Below are 16,843 nucleotides of genomic sequence, written 5' to 3' on the forward strand. Positions count from 1 at the left end.
AGTAGAAAAAAACATTAAAATGGTCCAAGGTTACAAAAATGGACACCAAAGGATGAAGGTTTTAACCTGAAGTATTAGCAGACAGAATAGCATGAACAATCAGGGAAAAAGGAAAATGCAGATTATTTTGAAAGTTAATAGTTCAGTAATAAGTTCTCTGCTCGTTCATCTTATAAAATTATTCTCAAACTAATATAGAGCATTCTAGCACACTTTAATTCAGTTAGCCTTAACGTTAGAGCTGAAAGATTTTTTCTTCTCATGAGCTAATAATTTACCATAATTTACCTTTTAAAATATTACCATAGTTAGGTTTACAATAATACCAGGCAGATAAGTTAAGGCTTTTGAAAAAGACAGAAATCTGAATGTTGGATATTAGTAAGTCCCAATAGCCACTTTAATGAAGGGAGGGAACCAGTGCAGAATTGGAATGCGTGTTTGAGCATATCTGATGTCTTTCAAATTCATGATGGCTCAGAAGAAATCAGGAATCTTATAGAGTCGGTACCAAGAAAATTGTCTTCCAGAGCCTTGAGTTTCTCCATCTGTACAGGTCTTCATTTCATAGTAGTATTACACAGCAATAACTCTGATTTTTGCATGCTGGACATATCTTAAAGTGTAAAAAGGAAAGAATCTGATTGTAACTTTCTTCTCTAACCCTGGCTTTTTCTATGCGTCTTCCTGAAATCACATTTCAGTCATATTGCATTTAGCTCCTCTTTCAAATCAGAGTCTCTGTTGCTTCTAAACCTTCATGCATGCTGTTTCTTGCCTGGCAATGTCTACTCATTAGTTAGATCTCCTGTTTGACACCACTTCCTCTAGGAAGTCCCCCGGCTCTTTTAACTCTAGGTAACTCTAAGTACCTACATAGCCTCTGACCTTTCCACTTCCCATTAAAAAAAAATCATATTGCCCCATAGCTGCCTTCCTACTGACTAAATCCCTCACTAGAGAGGAAAGGTACATGAGGGCTAGGAATTCTGTGCCTGTAGCAATGAATAACCACTTGTTGAACAAATGAGTTAAAAAAAACAACAACAAATGAACAAGCAAATGAATGGATGATTCTATGCTATTATTTAAAAAAGAGTTTCCTGGTTAAGGAAAAGTTAAGTAGAAAATCCTTACTTTTTTTTTTTTTTTTTGGGATGGAGTCTCACTCTGTTGCCCAGGCTAGAGTGCAGTGGCGCCATCTTGGTTGACTGCAACCTCCGCCTCCCATGTTTAAGTGATTCTCCTGCCTCGGCCTCCCAAGTAGCTAAGACTACAGGCCTACGCCACCACACCTGGCTAATTTTTGTATTTTTAGTAGGGAGTTTTGCCATGTTTGCCAGGCTGGTCTCAAACTCCTAACCTCAGGTGATCCGCCTGCCTCCACCTCCCAAAGAAAATCCTTACTTCTCTTTTTCTGGGGAGCATGTATTTTTGCTTGTTTGGTCCAATTAAAAGTAAAAAAAAAAAACAAATCAACCAAGTTGAGAGGAAAGCATTATACATTCTGTTACCATTGTGTTATTGTGTCATCTGTTCCTGACCCAGCCTCTGCATATCTACTATGCACCAAACTGGCATTTTTTTCTCAAACAAAAGCTTACTATGGAGTAAATGTAGAGAACAAAATAGCAACTTATAGCAAGGAACTATCATAGGAAGTGTGGCTCTGCCCCTTGGCATTCATTAATTAATTCCTATTAATTATAGTAAATTTTACAACATCTGGTACTATGTGTAAGGCTTTCCAAAGATAATCTAATTTCATCTGCAGAAGAAGCCAGAGATTATTATTATTATTTTTCTTTGAGATGGTCTCTTCTTTTGTCACTCAGGAGTGCAGTGGCACGATCTTGGCCCACTGCAACCTCCACTTCCTGGGTTCAAGTAATTCTTCTGCCTCAGCCTCCTGAATAGCTGGGATTATAGACATATACCACTATGCCCAGCTATTTTTTGCACTTTTTTAGTAGAGATGGCATTTCATCATGTTGGCCAGGCTGGTCTGGAACTCCTGACTTCAAGTGATCCACCCTCCTTGGCCTCCCAAAACACTGGGGTTACAGGTGTGAGCCACTGTGCCTGGCCACCGGGGATGATCTTATCTCCATTTTACTCTTCATTTTACAGATGGAATCACTGAGACACAGATTGATGAGTGACTTGCTCATGTTCCCACGGCTAGTGAAAACCAAGTGTGGAAGCCCAGGTTCTTAACCCTTAGGCTAGCGTCCTTCCTCTTAGCTGCAGGAAGTCCTGACAGAGGGCCCAGATTGGGAAAATGATCTCAGCAGATGAGGTGGGTTCTAGAACTAGCATGGATTAGAAACCAGACACAGGGAGTCAGGCCACACTTGTGTGATATATGAAGGGGCTGCAGACTGGACACCAAGCACGGCTGTCCTGTGAAGGCACATCCATACTGTGGGGCCTAGGCTACACTGTTCTCAATGGCAGGTAGGAACAAGGTATGTTCAGACAACACCAAATACAAACTCAATGACAGGTAGGAACAGGGTATGTTCAGACAATACCAAATGCAAATACCAAATTCGGGTGATTCTATTATGCACATTTCCAACCATCCTCACCATAGCCCAAGAGAGGCTTGCTGAGAAACAACAGAGAAGTGTGTCTGATCTAAAATTTAACTGTTTTTTTTTTTGTTTTGTTTTGTTTTTTTATCAGAGCCTCTGGTAGCAAAGCCGCAATAACTAGCCATTTTCTTCCTGAGAAGACTATTTGGTTTTTTCTCTCAACTAAGCACTCCCTGAACACTCTCCCTGTCACCTCCTACCACCTTTTCTAAGAATTCAGGATTTGATAACCTTGCAGCGCAGGAGGGACCATAACATCATGACTACCTCTGTGAAAACTGCAGCTCTTCTAAGTTGATCAGAAAGAAGAGAAAAGTAAGCATCTGTGCAGTTGTGTGGCACTTAACAAGAAGGATGTGGAAGCACTTGAAATTCCCTGAAAGATACATGCAAATACATCTCTGACAGTACTATGCTATCTTAAACTCTTAACACAAGGCAACAGAAAACAGTGGAAAACCAGACCATTTTGGTAACTCTTGAAGAACAAGGGTTTCCTCATCATATATGACTCATTTCTTAAATATTGTGAGCCACATTAGTAAGTAGGCTACAGGTCATGTTGGTGACTACAGAGAAGTCACTAACCTTTGCTTACCTTCTTTATTAGAAACATTTCCAGCAGACTCTCCTCCTCATTCACTCCCTAAGGCCTTGGTGAAATCCTAGTTCCTGACAACTCACCCTCATAAGAAGAGGCTATGACATCACCAATGACTACTCCAAGAAAATTGTGACATTCTTAAATTAATCAGACAGGAAGATGAGGGAGGCTGTTATATTTCCCTATGAAATTTTACGTGCAGGAAGAGACACACCAGAAGAGACTGTTACCAAGGTGGGAAATTGGATATGCTGGTGAGTATACCTGTTGAAGTATGGCAAAACCTCTTTGAAGTAATGGATTTAATTTAATCCCAACCAGACAAAAGAGTTGCATGAACAGGCCTGTGTGCTGATTCTGAAAACAAAACAAAATCCCAGGATATAAACTTTTCTTTTCCTCCAGTGAAACTGGGAATTCTTCCAAGACTACTTTAAATAACACTTACTGTTCAATTATCTTGTGGGAAAATAGTGATTATGTAGACTTTCAAAACACAGCCAATTTGCCTACCTCCAGTGGAATTCAAAATACTTTGTTTAGTTAGCAAGCAGTATTTATGGTGGTGTAGGTAGGACAGTTTTAAACCCACAAGCTACGGGCTGTTATAAATATCTTCCTTTGGTCTGTGAGTCTGTAAATTCTCCAAGTGTTTTCTTCAGTACTAGAGATTTTACCAGAGATTACTGACAGAGATGTACTTAAGATAGTAGGGCAAAACATTTTGTTTTATTGAATTTTATAACAAATGTTTATTGGGCTCTCGGGGACTGAAATGGTACACAACCCCAGGGGACACCATTCCTTGAATGGTGTGTCCAGGCCTTGTGCAGTATACAATCTGTGAGTCTATACGTGGTGGCCAGACCTGTTATGTACCAGACCTCATTCTAGGTACTGAGGATATACTAGTGAATAAATCAGTAAAAAAGTTTCTAGCCTGAGGAGCTTACATTCTAGTGGGAGAAAATAGAAAGTAAATGTAATAAGTAAGTAAAACATATAGTGGTAGTGATCAGTGCTTTGGGAGAAAAATAAGCAGGCTGGAGTTAGGAGTGTGGGGTGGAGAGCAGTATAATCTTTATTGGAATGGTCAGGGAAGGCCTCACTGAGAAGGTAATATTTAAGTAAAAACTTGAAGGAGGTTAAAGAGTAAACCTTAAGACTCTAGTGGCAGAATAGTCCAGGCTGCGGGAACAGCAAATGCAGAAGCCCTGTGGCTGGAACAGAATGAGTGAGGGGGATAGTGGAAGGAGATGGTTGTCCTACTGGTAATGATAGATCATGTAGTGACTCGTATGTAATGATTAATAGAAGGCCTCAGCTTTCCAACTGAGGGAAATGAGAATGCCATTGGAGGGTTTTGAGTACAGCATGATGTGTTCTGACATATTGTAGAAGAATTTTGAAGGCCACGCTGTTGGGAGTGATTGCATTGAAGCACAGGTGAGTCAGATAAAGTACTTAGAAGGCAACTGCAATCATCCAGGCAGCAGATGATGGAGTGCTCATACAGGGCTGGCAGAAGGGAAAGTGTAAGAGGTGGTCTTGTTTTAGATAGAGTGTGATGGTAGGGGCCGCAGGACTTCTTGAGGAGTTGGTCTTTCAATGAATGAATGAATGAATGAATGAATGAATACGAGTCAAAGACAGCCTAAAGGTGTTTGGCTGAGAAACTAAAAGAAACTAGTCACTACCATCAGACTAGTATGGTAGGGGATGCTGTCAGTAGAGCAAGATTTTGCGATAGGGAGAGTTCAAGAGTTCACTGTGAGATATTCTAAGTTTGAGAGGTGTGTGAGCCATCCAAGGGGATATTTTACTTTGGATTAGAAACTTACTGTATCTACATGCATGTAAAGATTTTCAAAGTCTATAGTATATAAATATAAATATTGTTTCTTATATTGTTTAGTTCCAGGCCACGGACAACACAAGGTGCTTGGTGAGCTCTAAACGGTACCTGCTTTCTGCTGGTAAACGTAAAATGAGTTTGTGATGGAAAGAATTCACCCGTGAAGGCTGCCCGTCTCTGGGAAGAAGGAAGACAGGTAAAAAGAGTCATTTCATTGTTTAGGTCTTACTTGGAAATACTGCTATTATAAATTTAATAGTTAAATTCTTTGGCATATATTGAAAGGCAATTTTAGTATTTAGGCCTCATTATTGCTGCCTCAGACTTCTTACGCTTCCACGTTGTTTCCTCAGTTAGCGGGATGGCTGGACCCTCAACGTCTTTCAGTTTCGTGATGAAGAGTCCACTGACTTCACTATTGCTAAAACATCTTAAGCTTACTGTTCTGTCTCATAAAAATTCCAGAAATTGGCTTTGGCACTAGAAGAAATATAATCAATAAAAACTAATTATGTTACTTCTTCTCATCCAACATGCAGTTTTCTTGAAGTTAAAATCAAAAGCTAAAATATTAACCCTAAAGCCTCGTGATGATACAAATTCCTGTTCTTGGCTATTGGAGGGAGAGGGGGATAATTTTAAGACCACCACATTTTGCAAATCAAAGCTCACGAGCTAGTACCTTTCAACTAGGTGCTTTGGCAGATAGTTGTTTCATCAATGATAAAAACTGGAATAGCAACATTTGTAAACTGCTTTATAGCTCATAAAGCATTTTTTATGTGCATGATCTCCTTTGATCCTTATAAACACTCTGTGAGGTCAAGTGTCTAACTACTTATGTTTTCATTTAAAGAAACTGACTTTAAGGGTCTAAGTGAAAGCAAAACCTATATATCTGCACCCCTGCCCTTTTGTTCAAAATCGCTGGTTCTTTTTACCATATTAAGTTCCCTTAGAACTCTTCTAGAGAAGCACTGTTTGCTTTCCCATCATATGGGGCGTAGCAAGTTAATAAATAGTTTCCACTTGTGCCACTTAGCATTCCCCAGATCCTTCTGTAGATGGAGTTAGATGGATATAAATGTCTTAGACAACCAGATACTAGGAAGGTGTGTGTGTAAGTCCCAACCACCTTTGTAAATGAACTTTATTCCAGAAACAGATATTCACACATTATCACAGAGGAAAGCTTAAAATTGTCAGACTTGTTGGTGCGGCATGGAGGATTTTTATAGATCATTAAAGCACAGCAGACATTCTGGAGCAACATATCTGTCTCACGTGCGAGTCACAAACAATGGGTATGTATGTATTCATGTGTTTGTAGGTGCACACACAAACTTGTATCCAGAGTGAAGGGATGAAGAAGCAAATCAGGAGATATTTAAAGTGTCCTTCCTACTATAGATATTTTTTTTTTTTGAGATGGAGTCTCACTCTGTTGCCCTGGCTGGAGTGCAGTGACATGATCTAGGCTCACTGCAACCTCCGCCTCTCGGGGGGTTGTCATTGTTGATATGAGACATGCCACTTTGGATACCTGTATTAATAGTGTTGAGGATGGCTTAATTGTACAGCAATAGCATAATAACTATTTATAAAAATTTTAACAATAAGTATTTAAAGTTAAAATAAAAGTGTAAGAATATATTACAGTTGGTTTTCTAATGTCTTTACAGAATCAAACACTGGACTAAGTTATGAGTAAAAAATAAAATTGAATGGAAGAAGAAAAGGAATATTTATATTATGAATTTAAAATAAAAGGAGAGCCAGGCTCGGTGGCTCACGCCTGTAATCCCAGCACTTTGGGAGGCTGAAATGGGATCACTTGATGCCAGGAGTTCAAGACCAGCCTGGCCAACACGGTGAAACCCTGTGTCTACTAAAAATACAAAAAATTAGCCGGGCATGGTGGCGGGCGCCTGTAGTTTCAGCTACTTGGGAGGCTGAGGGAGGAGAATGGCATGAACCCAGGAGGCAGAGCTTGCAGTGAGCCGAGATTGCCCTATTGCACTCCAGCCTGGGCAAAAGAGTGAGACTCCGTCTCAAAAAAAAAAAAAAAAAAATTAGCCTAGTACGGTGGCACATGCCTGTAATTCCAGCTATTCAGGAGGCTGAGGAATGAGAATCACTTGAACCCGGGAGGCAGAGGTTGCAGTGAGCCAAAATTGAGCCACTGCATTCCAGCCTGGGTGATAGACTGAGACTCTGTCTCAAATAAGTTAATTAATTAATTAATTAAATAAAATAAAAGCAAACTCTGTGAATAAATGAAGTTGGCATGTTAAATGGCACTGCCAGGACAACCTAATGGCAAGAGACTTTTATCTTTGAAAGAGATATAAAGGATGATAATTGGCTAATATTTAAAAGGCTATATCATAAAAGACAAAGACATGATTATTTTGGAAAGAGGATTGGAATAGCATTCTTGGCCAAGAAGAAGAAGAAATGGACTGAAGTTAATCCAATATGCATGGAAGCTCATCCATGACAGATGAAAATTGGTTGAGGGGATAGGAAGGTTCAAGTGATTCTCCTGCCTCAGCCTCCCAAGGAGCTGGGATTACAGGTGCCTGCCACCACGCCCTGCTACTTTTTTATAGTTTTGGTAGAGACGGGGTTTCACCATGTTGGCCAGGCTGGTCTGGAACTCCTGACCTCAAGTGATCCGCCCGCCTTGGCCTCCCAAAGTGCTGGAATTACAGGCATGAGCCACCGAGCCCAGCCCTGAAGTGCTTTACTTTTATTCTCACACAAGGTGCTCATAACATCCAGTTTGATAGGGATGGCATACTCTCTGCTCCAGAGAAGTTGCGTGACTTTCACAAAGTCACCCAGGGAGTGATGGGGAAGCTGAGGGTAAAACCCTTGTGCTCTGGCTCCTGAGTATATTCATACAAGAAATTCCTGTCTGTGAGAGGATGAAAAGATGGATGGAAAGTATCATCTTTGCCCAGGAAACACCTGATGGTAAAGCCAATGATGCTATAAATTCTGTAACAGAATTTTCCATTCAAGATTCTGAAAGTTTCTCTTACTTCATAAAGTTTATGTTAAAATAAAATTTAGGGGCCGGGCACAGTGGAGCCTGTAATTCCAGCACTTTGGGAGGCCGAGGCGGGCGGATCACCTGAGGTCAGGAGTTCAGGACCAGCCTGGCCGACATGGTGAAACCCCGTCTCTACTAAAAATAAAAAATTAGCCAGGTGTGGTGGTGCATGCCTGTAGTCCCAGCTACTTGGGAGGCTGAGGCAGGAGAATCACTTGAAGCTGGGAGGTGGAGGTTGCAGTGAGCCGAGATTGCGCTACTGCAGTCCAGCCTGAGCAACAGAGTGAGACTTAGTCTCAAAAAAATAAAATAAAATAAAATAAAATTTAAATATTATTCATAAATGCCAACTATATCCTGTCACTCTCCTTCCTGGATACTTACAAAAATATGTACATTTGGAACATTTTGTCTCATTTTGCATTAGCTTCCCCTATCTTTATTAATTATCAGCTCTGTAATCTTAGGTTAATTACTTAACCTTTCTGAGTCACACTCCTCTCATTTGTAAAGGGGGTAATAATTTTGCAGAGCTCCTAGAGTAATGACGGGTATTACATGTTTGGCAAGGAAACAGTACTCAATAAATACCAGGTGGTGTTATTATCAAAGTATCATGTGACATAATCTTTGGTGTCTGTTATAGAATTAAACATTTTTTATTTATTTTTTAAAGTTCTCTTACAGGCACATCTGTGGATAACAATGTTATATTTATAACACACGTAGAGCTTTATTAAAATTTTTCTCGATTAAAAAGTTAAAACTATAAGCTCATATATAGGTGGATTTTTTTTTATTTTTATTTTTTGCTATGACACATGTTCTTTCTATTTCTCCTCTCACTTTAAGGAAAAAGAATGCACTAGTCTTTGCTAGAATGAAAGACATTTCTACAACTGGAAATACCCTAATTCCCAGTCAGTCCTCATCACACAAGTGATTGCAGTTCTCTCTGGTTTTTGAGTCACATAATGAGCTCAGATTGTTCTTGCAACAGGCCTTCAGATTAGACAAACAGAAAGAGTGCATATCACCACAAACTCCAGGAAATGATTTTAAACATATCTCAATCCTTTGTAGATTGTTTGTGATAAGAATTGCATCATCCACATTGGAACATCCTGTGTGTGAAGTGAGGGCTCTGAAGCGGGATGGCCCTCCGCCTACACCGAAAAGAGAACAGACCACAGCCTTACTTACAGCCAGAGGGCTGCCCAGGTACTCTGCTTGGGAGGTCAGCTTGCTTTAAAATTATCTCGCTCACTTGAGACTCTTAAAAAGGCTCCAGAATTATCAAAGCCATGTCACTACTGTTTCTAGAGTTGAAGTTCATAGTGCAATGAAAGTCTCATAAATGAAACTAGCAAGAGAGTTAAGATTATTTTGTTAAAATCTGGTAGATCCTGATGTAAATATGCCCATAAATTCTTAGAAAACATGGCACACATGACAGAGCTAAAATTGTACTTTAAAAATAACAGAGTGTGATTTAAGAATACTCAGACTAGAGCCTTCAGTGAGTTGTCTGAGAGAAAGATGTGAAGTCAGGACTTAGATAGACAGATTATAAAGAAAGTCAAAGTAAGCAGAGGTAAAAGGTACCAAAATGACAGCTTCAGAATAAGCAGTAAGAGAACAAAGAAAACAAAGTTGTGTGTGTGTGTGTGTGTGTGTATGTGTGTGTATGTATTATATGATAAATCCATGGAAAAAGAACTCACAATTTGCTAAAGGAATAATTCATGGTCACACCACTTTCTGTGTCCAAAGCTAACTTGATTAGTATCAGAAGGAAAGTCAATGTTTAAACATTCCTTCCCACATCTGCTACTTCCATAATGCCTATGCAACTGTCATAAATTAAGAGTAGAGAAGGGCACAGGGCCCATTGTCAAAACAAACAGGCAATTCTGGGTTCCAAGTTTCATATAATTTTCCTTGAGCCTGAGAGTCATGAAGACTGCTTGTCCTAAAGTGGCCCACTCTAGCACTGTAATGGGATAACCCACTCACCTGGATCCTGGCCACAGCCCTGCCCTCTGTGGCAAGGTACCTTGGCAGGGGTGGGCAAATGACAGAGGTCATGAGAAAACCTTGTCTCTCTAATGATCCAGGCCTTGGGAAAAGAAAATGAGCTCTTAATATTAAGTTATTACAGCTAGTGACTCTAAAAGAAAACAAACACCATTAACTGCAAGGAGTTTACATTGAGTGATGTCTTCTGTATTATTCAAAGTTGCCTATTCTGCATATAAATCTTCCTCACTGACTCTATTTTACACTCCTTAAGGCCAACAACTATGTTTTGCATTTTTTGCACCTCATGTAGTTTAGAAAATCATGCCCATGATTTTGCCTCTCTTGTTTCTTTGCTTCATAAGACTAGATCAACGAAAGGACCCAGACAGACTTGCCTGGCCAACTTTTGTTCTCTGTCCTTCCTGCTTCTGAATTCCATATGGTTCAGCCCTTCAGGTCAGACAGGTGCTGTCTCTTCCTCTTGCATGGTGGGGTATGCTTATATCATCTGGTGGTTAGGCCTTGAGCCTAATCTCAGTGCTACACCTTGCCAGAAAGCTCTATACTGGAGTTCAAAGCACTGGCCCAGCCAATGATAGAGTGGTGCCTTGCTTCCCAGACCTATTGTCCTGTGTTTATACATCATTCAGGGATGTTATGAGAAGGTCCGGGCAGGATTTAGAAATGTCCAGTGTCCCTGGTCTTACCAGCACTAGGATCTCACTATGAACTGCAGATATACTTGTCTTTCAACCATGTCTTGGATACTTAGAGGTAATCCTGGATAGAGAAAGGAGATATGGCTGCCTCTCATGTTCCCAGAACTCTGCCTGGTGGGATCCTCTCAACTCTGTGTCCCTTTTCATCTTGTTCAACTTCCAACCTACGGCATGGCCAGTGGTCAAGCCCCTTACAATCCTTGAAAGGCTTATCACCTTTAATAATGTCTATTACTGATGATGGCTCTTTCTCTTAGATTTACGCTGTCCAGGAAAGCTGTTACTTAAAAGAATTGCTTCAAACTCGGTGCCAGATGTCCTCAGCTAGGCCATGTCTATGAACTAGAACAGTGGAGTTCATCTGAAGCTCCCTTTCAGCTCATACATCTTAAGTCAGTCTACTATAGCTCACTTTGTATGGCACTTGGGATGAATCATTTAGAATTGGGACTTCTGTTTAGTTATTTAACAAATAATTATTGACCCTTTACTCAGTGCCAGATATAAATAACTCTGGGTGCTGATAATGCAGCAGTCAACAAAACAATGTCCCTGAACTCAGAGACAGTGGCAGGAGACATATAATGAGCATATAAACAAGTATAGATCATTTAAGATAGTACTAATCGTTAGAAAATAAATCCACCTGTAAGGCTAGAGTGACTCAGAGAGCAGTCGAGCGCTATATAGATAGCGTTGCTCTGAAAGGTCTATGAGGAGGAAACATTTGAGCTGAGACTGAAAGATGAAAACCATTTGAGTGATGATCTTAGGGAAGACTCTTCCAGGCAGGAGAAAAGAATTTGCAAAAGCTTTGCAACAGGAATGAGCTAGGCATGTTCAAGGAACAGACAAAAGACTTAGTCCTTGGAGCATAGAAGCAGAGGAGAAGGTGTAAAAGATGATAGTAGGAGAGACAGGCTGACACCCAATCACAGAGCATCCTTTAAGGAGTTCTAATCTAGGGAGTGAGCTGTGGTTTTTGTTTGTTTTTTTGTGATAGAGTCTCACTCTGTCGCCCAGGCTAAAGTGCAGTGGCTTGATCTTGGCTCACTGCAACCTCCGCCTCCCAGGTTCAAGCGATTCTCTTGCCTCACCCTCTGGAGTAGCTGGGATTACAGGCGCCCACCACCATACCTGGCTGATTTTTGTATTTTTAGTAGAGATGGGGTTTCGCCATGTTGACCAGGCTGGTCTTGAAATCCTGGCCTCAAGTGATCCACCCGCCGTGGCTTCCCAAAGTGCTGGAATTACAGGTGTGAGCCACTGTTCCTGGCTGAGCCATGTTTTTAACAGTTCACGCTGGCTAGAGCAAAGAGAGCTGAATAATGCAGGCAGGAAGGGAAGCTGAGGGCAGGTGGAGAAGCTTCTGCAGCAGTGCCTGTAAGAGCTGATGTTGGCTTCCATCAGGGTGGCAGCAGGAGAGACAGTGAGGAACGGCCAGGTATAATTGGTATTTTGGTGACAGGATTAACAGGACTAGCTCATGGACAAGATATAGGGGAGGAGAAAGAAGACAAGTCAAAGATTTTTGGCCTCATTAGCTTGTGCAGAAAATCAGATACTTGTGTTCTCCCAGTTAAGTTTGGTATGTCTACTGGGCATTAAAGTTGAGATGTTGAATGAATTGTTTAATATAGCAGTCTGAGGGAAAAAATTAGAGCTGAATATTTAAAACTGTGGGTCATTAGCTACTTCATCTGCTAGATTCCAAGGTCAAAATATACCGACCATATCGTCTTTCTAGCCTCCTCAGCACTTTATGATTATCAAAGCATCATTTGATAATTGTTAGACATGCAACTCTCTCTCGTATCCCAAATGGTTATAATAATTGCTAATCTTTGGTTTCAAACCAGATGTTCTTATCCTTCCAGACAATTGACAAACTGTCTCTACATGCATTGTTTTCCAAGTCTCCTCACATTAGTTAATACTCATCTCCAGCCTCTTGATCCCCACTGCTTAAAAGCCAGCTCACAATTTACATCCTCCACGATGCCTCCTGAGAAATGCCGCCGTCTCAGGGGATGATTTCATTTTGTTTCCTCATCAAATAGACAGGCATGCCCCAACATGTGATCCTGAACCTTTCTTTGAATTCAATTGTTTAGAGTATCAAATGGAAGTTCACACAGACAAAAAGGCTTATGAATTACAGTTATGGTTTTTGTCTTTTTTTTTTTTTGAGACAGGATCTTACTCAGTCATTCAGGCTGGAGTGCAGCGGTGCCAACACAGGTCACTGCAGCCTCAAACTCCTGGGCTCAAGCCAACCTCCCACCTCGGCTTCCTGAGTAGCTGGGACTGCAGGCATGCACCTCCATACCCAGCTGATTTTTAGATTTTTAATAGAGATGAGGTCTCACTTTGCTGCCCAGGTGGTCTCTAACTCCTAGGCTCAAGTGATCCTCTCACCTCAGCCTCCCAAAGTGCTGGGATTACAAGCATGAGCCACGGCACTTGGCCATACATTACAGTTCTTATTTGATAAGCCAACGACAGCCCATTTAATCATTGAAAAGAGCTCTAGAGAGTGGAGATTCAGAATCTGAAGTTCCAGGGTGAGTGGGGATGGTCTGGAGCCTCCTGCTGCAACAAGGAGATAAGGCCCCCATGGCAGGACCCGTGTCTACAAGTGGGCATTAACTCTGGCAGAATAGGAGCTACAGCTCTTTTTCCCCAATACAACTTTCAAATCACCACATTTCTCTGGGTTCACTTGCATTATTATTACGGGAACTAGATTTCCATCTTCACCGAGGTGGTTGTTTTTCACCAGGGTAGAATAGCCATGGTTTGAAAATGTAACCATCACATAGCATGAAAAAACTGGGGGCACTTTGGGGCAAAAATAAAAGGTGTTAATATGCTACAGAAAGCCACCTTTGTACATTTTGCATTGATGTTTGTGAGGACCCTTCACCACATGGAGGGGAGAAGGCTAACTTAGAATGAAGCAAGTAGACAAAACCTTGCTAAAGAAAAAAATTTAGGGAACAATTCTACCATTTAGAAATGGCCCAGAGATAGCATTAATAACTAGGTGATGATTTACAAAGTTCAATGAATATCAGTTTACATGATAAGAAATGAAGACAAATCTATCATTCTATCTATCAATCTACCTACCTATGTATTAATGGTCAAAACTGGTATTATAAATTTACTTTTGAAAATTTAGAGAAAATTTTCTATCCAGGTTTTTAAAAATGAACTATTATACCATCCCATTAATGATTAATCTGCAGTTGTCAACTCTCAAAGAAAGATTGTACATTTAAGGATATTTGAGAGCCACCCATTTATAGTACAGTCAGGCACCAATTTGAAAAAGAAATTGAAGTCAAATATGAAATTTATTTTGTATTTCTATTGAAATCATAAAGAAGAGAATATTCTTACCAGTTGCCTTTTGGATTTATAAACTGCTGCACTGCATAGCCAAACTGTTCACTTGAAGGACCGGAAAATATTTTTGCTTCTGGGAGACCAACATTATATGCCAAACAACAGTTTAAAATGCCTATTAAGAAAAATATGAAACAGCACATATTTACAATTCATGAATATAAGTGTGTCATATAATTCTCAAAGGCCATTTTTAAGAAAACTTGCTTGACCTAATAATTATTACTTATCAACGTTTACCCAGAAAAAATAACTACTGCTTCTTAAGTACTTATTTGGAGGCCTGGCAGCAAGCTAAATACTATATATGCATAATTCATTATCTTATTAATCTTCATGGCAACCCTAGAAGATAGTTACTAATATTATCTTTGTTTTGCAGACAATTTTGAGGTTCCAGGGGACAAGTATATCTCATAGCTGGAAAGAGGTAAGGATGAAGGCAAAATTTGAACACAAGTCTTAAAACCACTAAATTACCTCTAAGTATTCTTAAGTAATTTGAGTTATATTTGTCTTTCCCAAAACAACAAGATTCTCTCTCTCTAAGCCACCCAAGGGCAAGGGCTGAAGGGTATCATCTATTTATTCTGAATCACCTTGAATATCTTGACGTGGACTCTATATGAAACATCTGTTGAAAAGGCATTGATGACTACATCAAAGGAGATAGAAAATCATAGCTCCTTGAAAATTGTTATCATTTTCTTTCAGAAGGGATCATTATCATTTTTGAGGATGAAATATAGGGATTGGTGTCATATCTTTTTTATTCCAGTGGGAACGGTCAAAAGTGGTTTTGTTTTTGATGCTTCTTTCTGAATGATTGAGAAATGCTAATCATTTCAAAAAACAGAACAAAGACCAAGGCAGATAAAGCCTTGATAGACTTTATTGTTTTTTAAATTCTTATTTCTGATGGAAAGGGAATGAAGGAAAGGAGTAAGGCAAATCACGTTTCTCTGTCTGACACTGACAGCATTAATGCTGCCAGTTCTTCATCCTACAGCAAGAAGGTTGTGTGGATATTAATGTTCTCTCTGGAGATAGGAATATGCCTCATGTTGCTTAAGATCAATATTTACCTTCGCAGACACTGAAGACAGAATGGACTCTTTAAAACTGACATCAAAGTTCCATTAGCACGTGCTTTCACAAAGAAATGTCCTACTTTCTAGGCAGCATTGCAAGTGCACAGTATTTCATATGTCTATTGTTTTAGGCACTGAAAGGCCGGAAGAAAAAGGCTTGCTCTTCCATTGTGCCTCTGCATTTCTGGGAGCAGATTCTGTAGAGTGCTCCAAAAGGATAATGAAGTCAATGATGAAGCAACGGGGACTTTAAGTAGTTAACGTGCCTCTCTAAGTGCCAAAATCACTCTATCAGGGATTTGTCCACACGAGGAATTCAGCTTTTTATTTCTTACGAATAATGTGCTGCCATGAAGAGAAATAAAAATACTCATTCTGAAATACTCTATAGCAAAATCTACAAAGCTTAACATCTGCAAATTTTCTCCTTGACATCTATTTTTCATGTGCACCATTGCTCCCTTTTATTTTTGAATAACAAAAAAATGCAAAAGAAAATAACAGCAAATTAAGCAGAGAATCGGAATTGGCATGCAAAATACTGGTGTTTTCAATCAACATTTATCTTCACCCCATTGTGGAGAGCTCAATAAATGCTATTTGAATATGTTATCAATCGTCTAATATATTAGCATGGAGGGATGATGCCAAACTGCTTTCATCTTTAAAATACCTAATTCTGGAAAGGACACATGTGACTGTACATACAACGACCTCATTTTTCCCCATTCATTAGACATGGGCAGATCATTTAATGGCAGGAAATTATGATGGAGTTCATTTTATCATTTAGCAGTTCAATTATACAGCAGTTCACATATATAGGCATGTATGTGTTACTATATATGCATAGATGTATATTATTAACTTAGGTCTTGCCATAGAACTGAGAATAAAATCCAATTTCCTCACTGTAGATTCAAAGGTCCTTCATGATTGAGCCCTGGTGTATCTTTCTGACTTCACTTCCCACCACTCTCCTCCTCCCTCCCTGTGTTCCAGCCACACTCACTTTCCTTCTGTTTTTTGAACACACGCAGCTCATTCCGCTTATGCGCTTTGCAGCTGCCTGTTCCACTGCCTATAACATCCTCCCCCAACATGACATGTAGGACTTTGCTCAAATAGGTCTCTGCTCTCTCTTGCCCCTCTGTGTAGCAGCAGCACCCTTCTTCATCACTGTATCACTACTAGAGCAATTATCCAAAACTATCTTATATAGCCATATTATTTTGTCTGTGCCTACTAAAATGTAAGCTCCTTGAGAAGTCAAACCTTGTTTCTTTTATTCACTCTTACTTTCTCAGCACCTAGGATAATTTTTTAATAAAATGCATTTTAATTACTATATGTTCTTCAATAATGATTTGGAATATAGAGAAAACTCGAGGGAAAAATCATTCATAATCTTTTCATTCTACTGTAAGTTCAGTTAATTCAGATGTATTTCCTTCCAGTATTTTTCCTCTATTTAAATTATAATGTT

At 39.7% G+C, this 16,843-nt stretch overlaps 1 protein-coding gene across 1 annotated transcript in view; it reads right to left on the bottom strand.

Annotated features, from left to right (window-relative positions):
• The window catches only part of ITGA2 (integrin subunit alpha 2), a 68,991-nt gene extending 52,531 nt beyond the window's left edge, over positions 1-16,460 (bottom strand). The window contains exons 1-2 of the mRNA XM_063622351.1: positions 16,370-16,460; positions 14,261-14,381 (exon numbers count right to left, since the gene is read on the bottom strand). Coding sequence (XP_063478421.1) covers positions 14,261-14,381; positions 16,370-16,460 — 212 coding nt within the window. The remainder of the gene's footprint in view (positions 1-14,260; positions 14,382-16,369) is intronic.
• Positions 16,461-16,843: the final 383 nt, after the last annotated feature.

The sequence above is a fragment of the Symphalangus syndactylus genome, chromosome 18 (genome assembly GCF_028878055.3).
Source record: "Symphalangus syndactylus isolate Jambi chromosome 18, NHGRI_mSymSyn1-v2.1_pri, whole genome shotgun sequence".
In the NCBI taxonomy this organism is placed as follows: Eukaryota; Metazoa; Chordata; class Mammalia; order Primates; family Hylobatidae; genus Symphalangus; species Symphalangus syndactylus.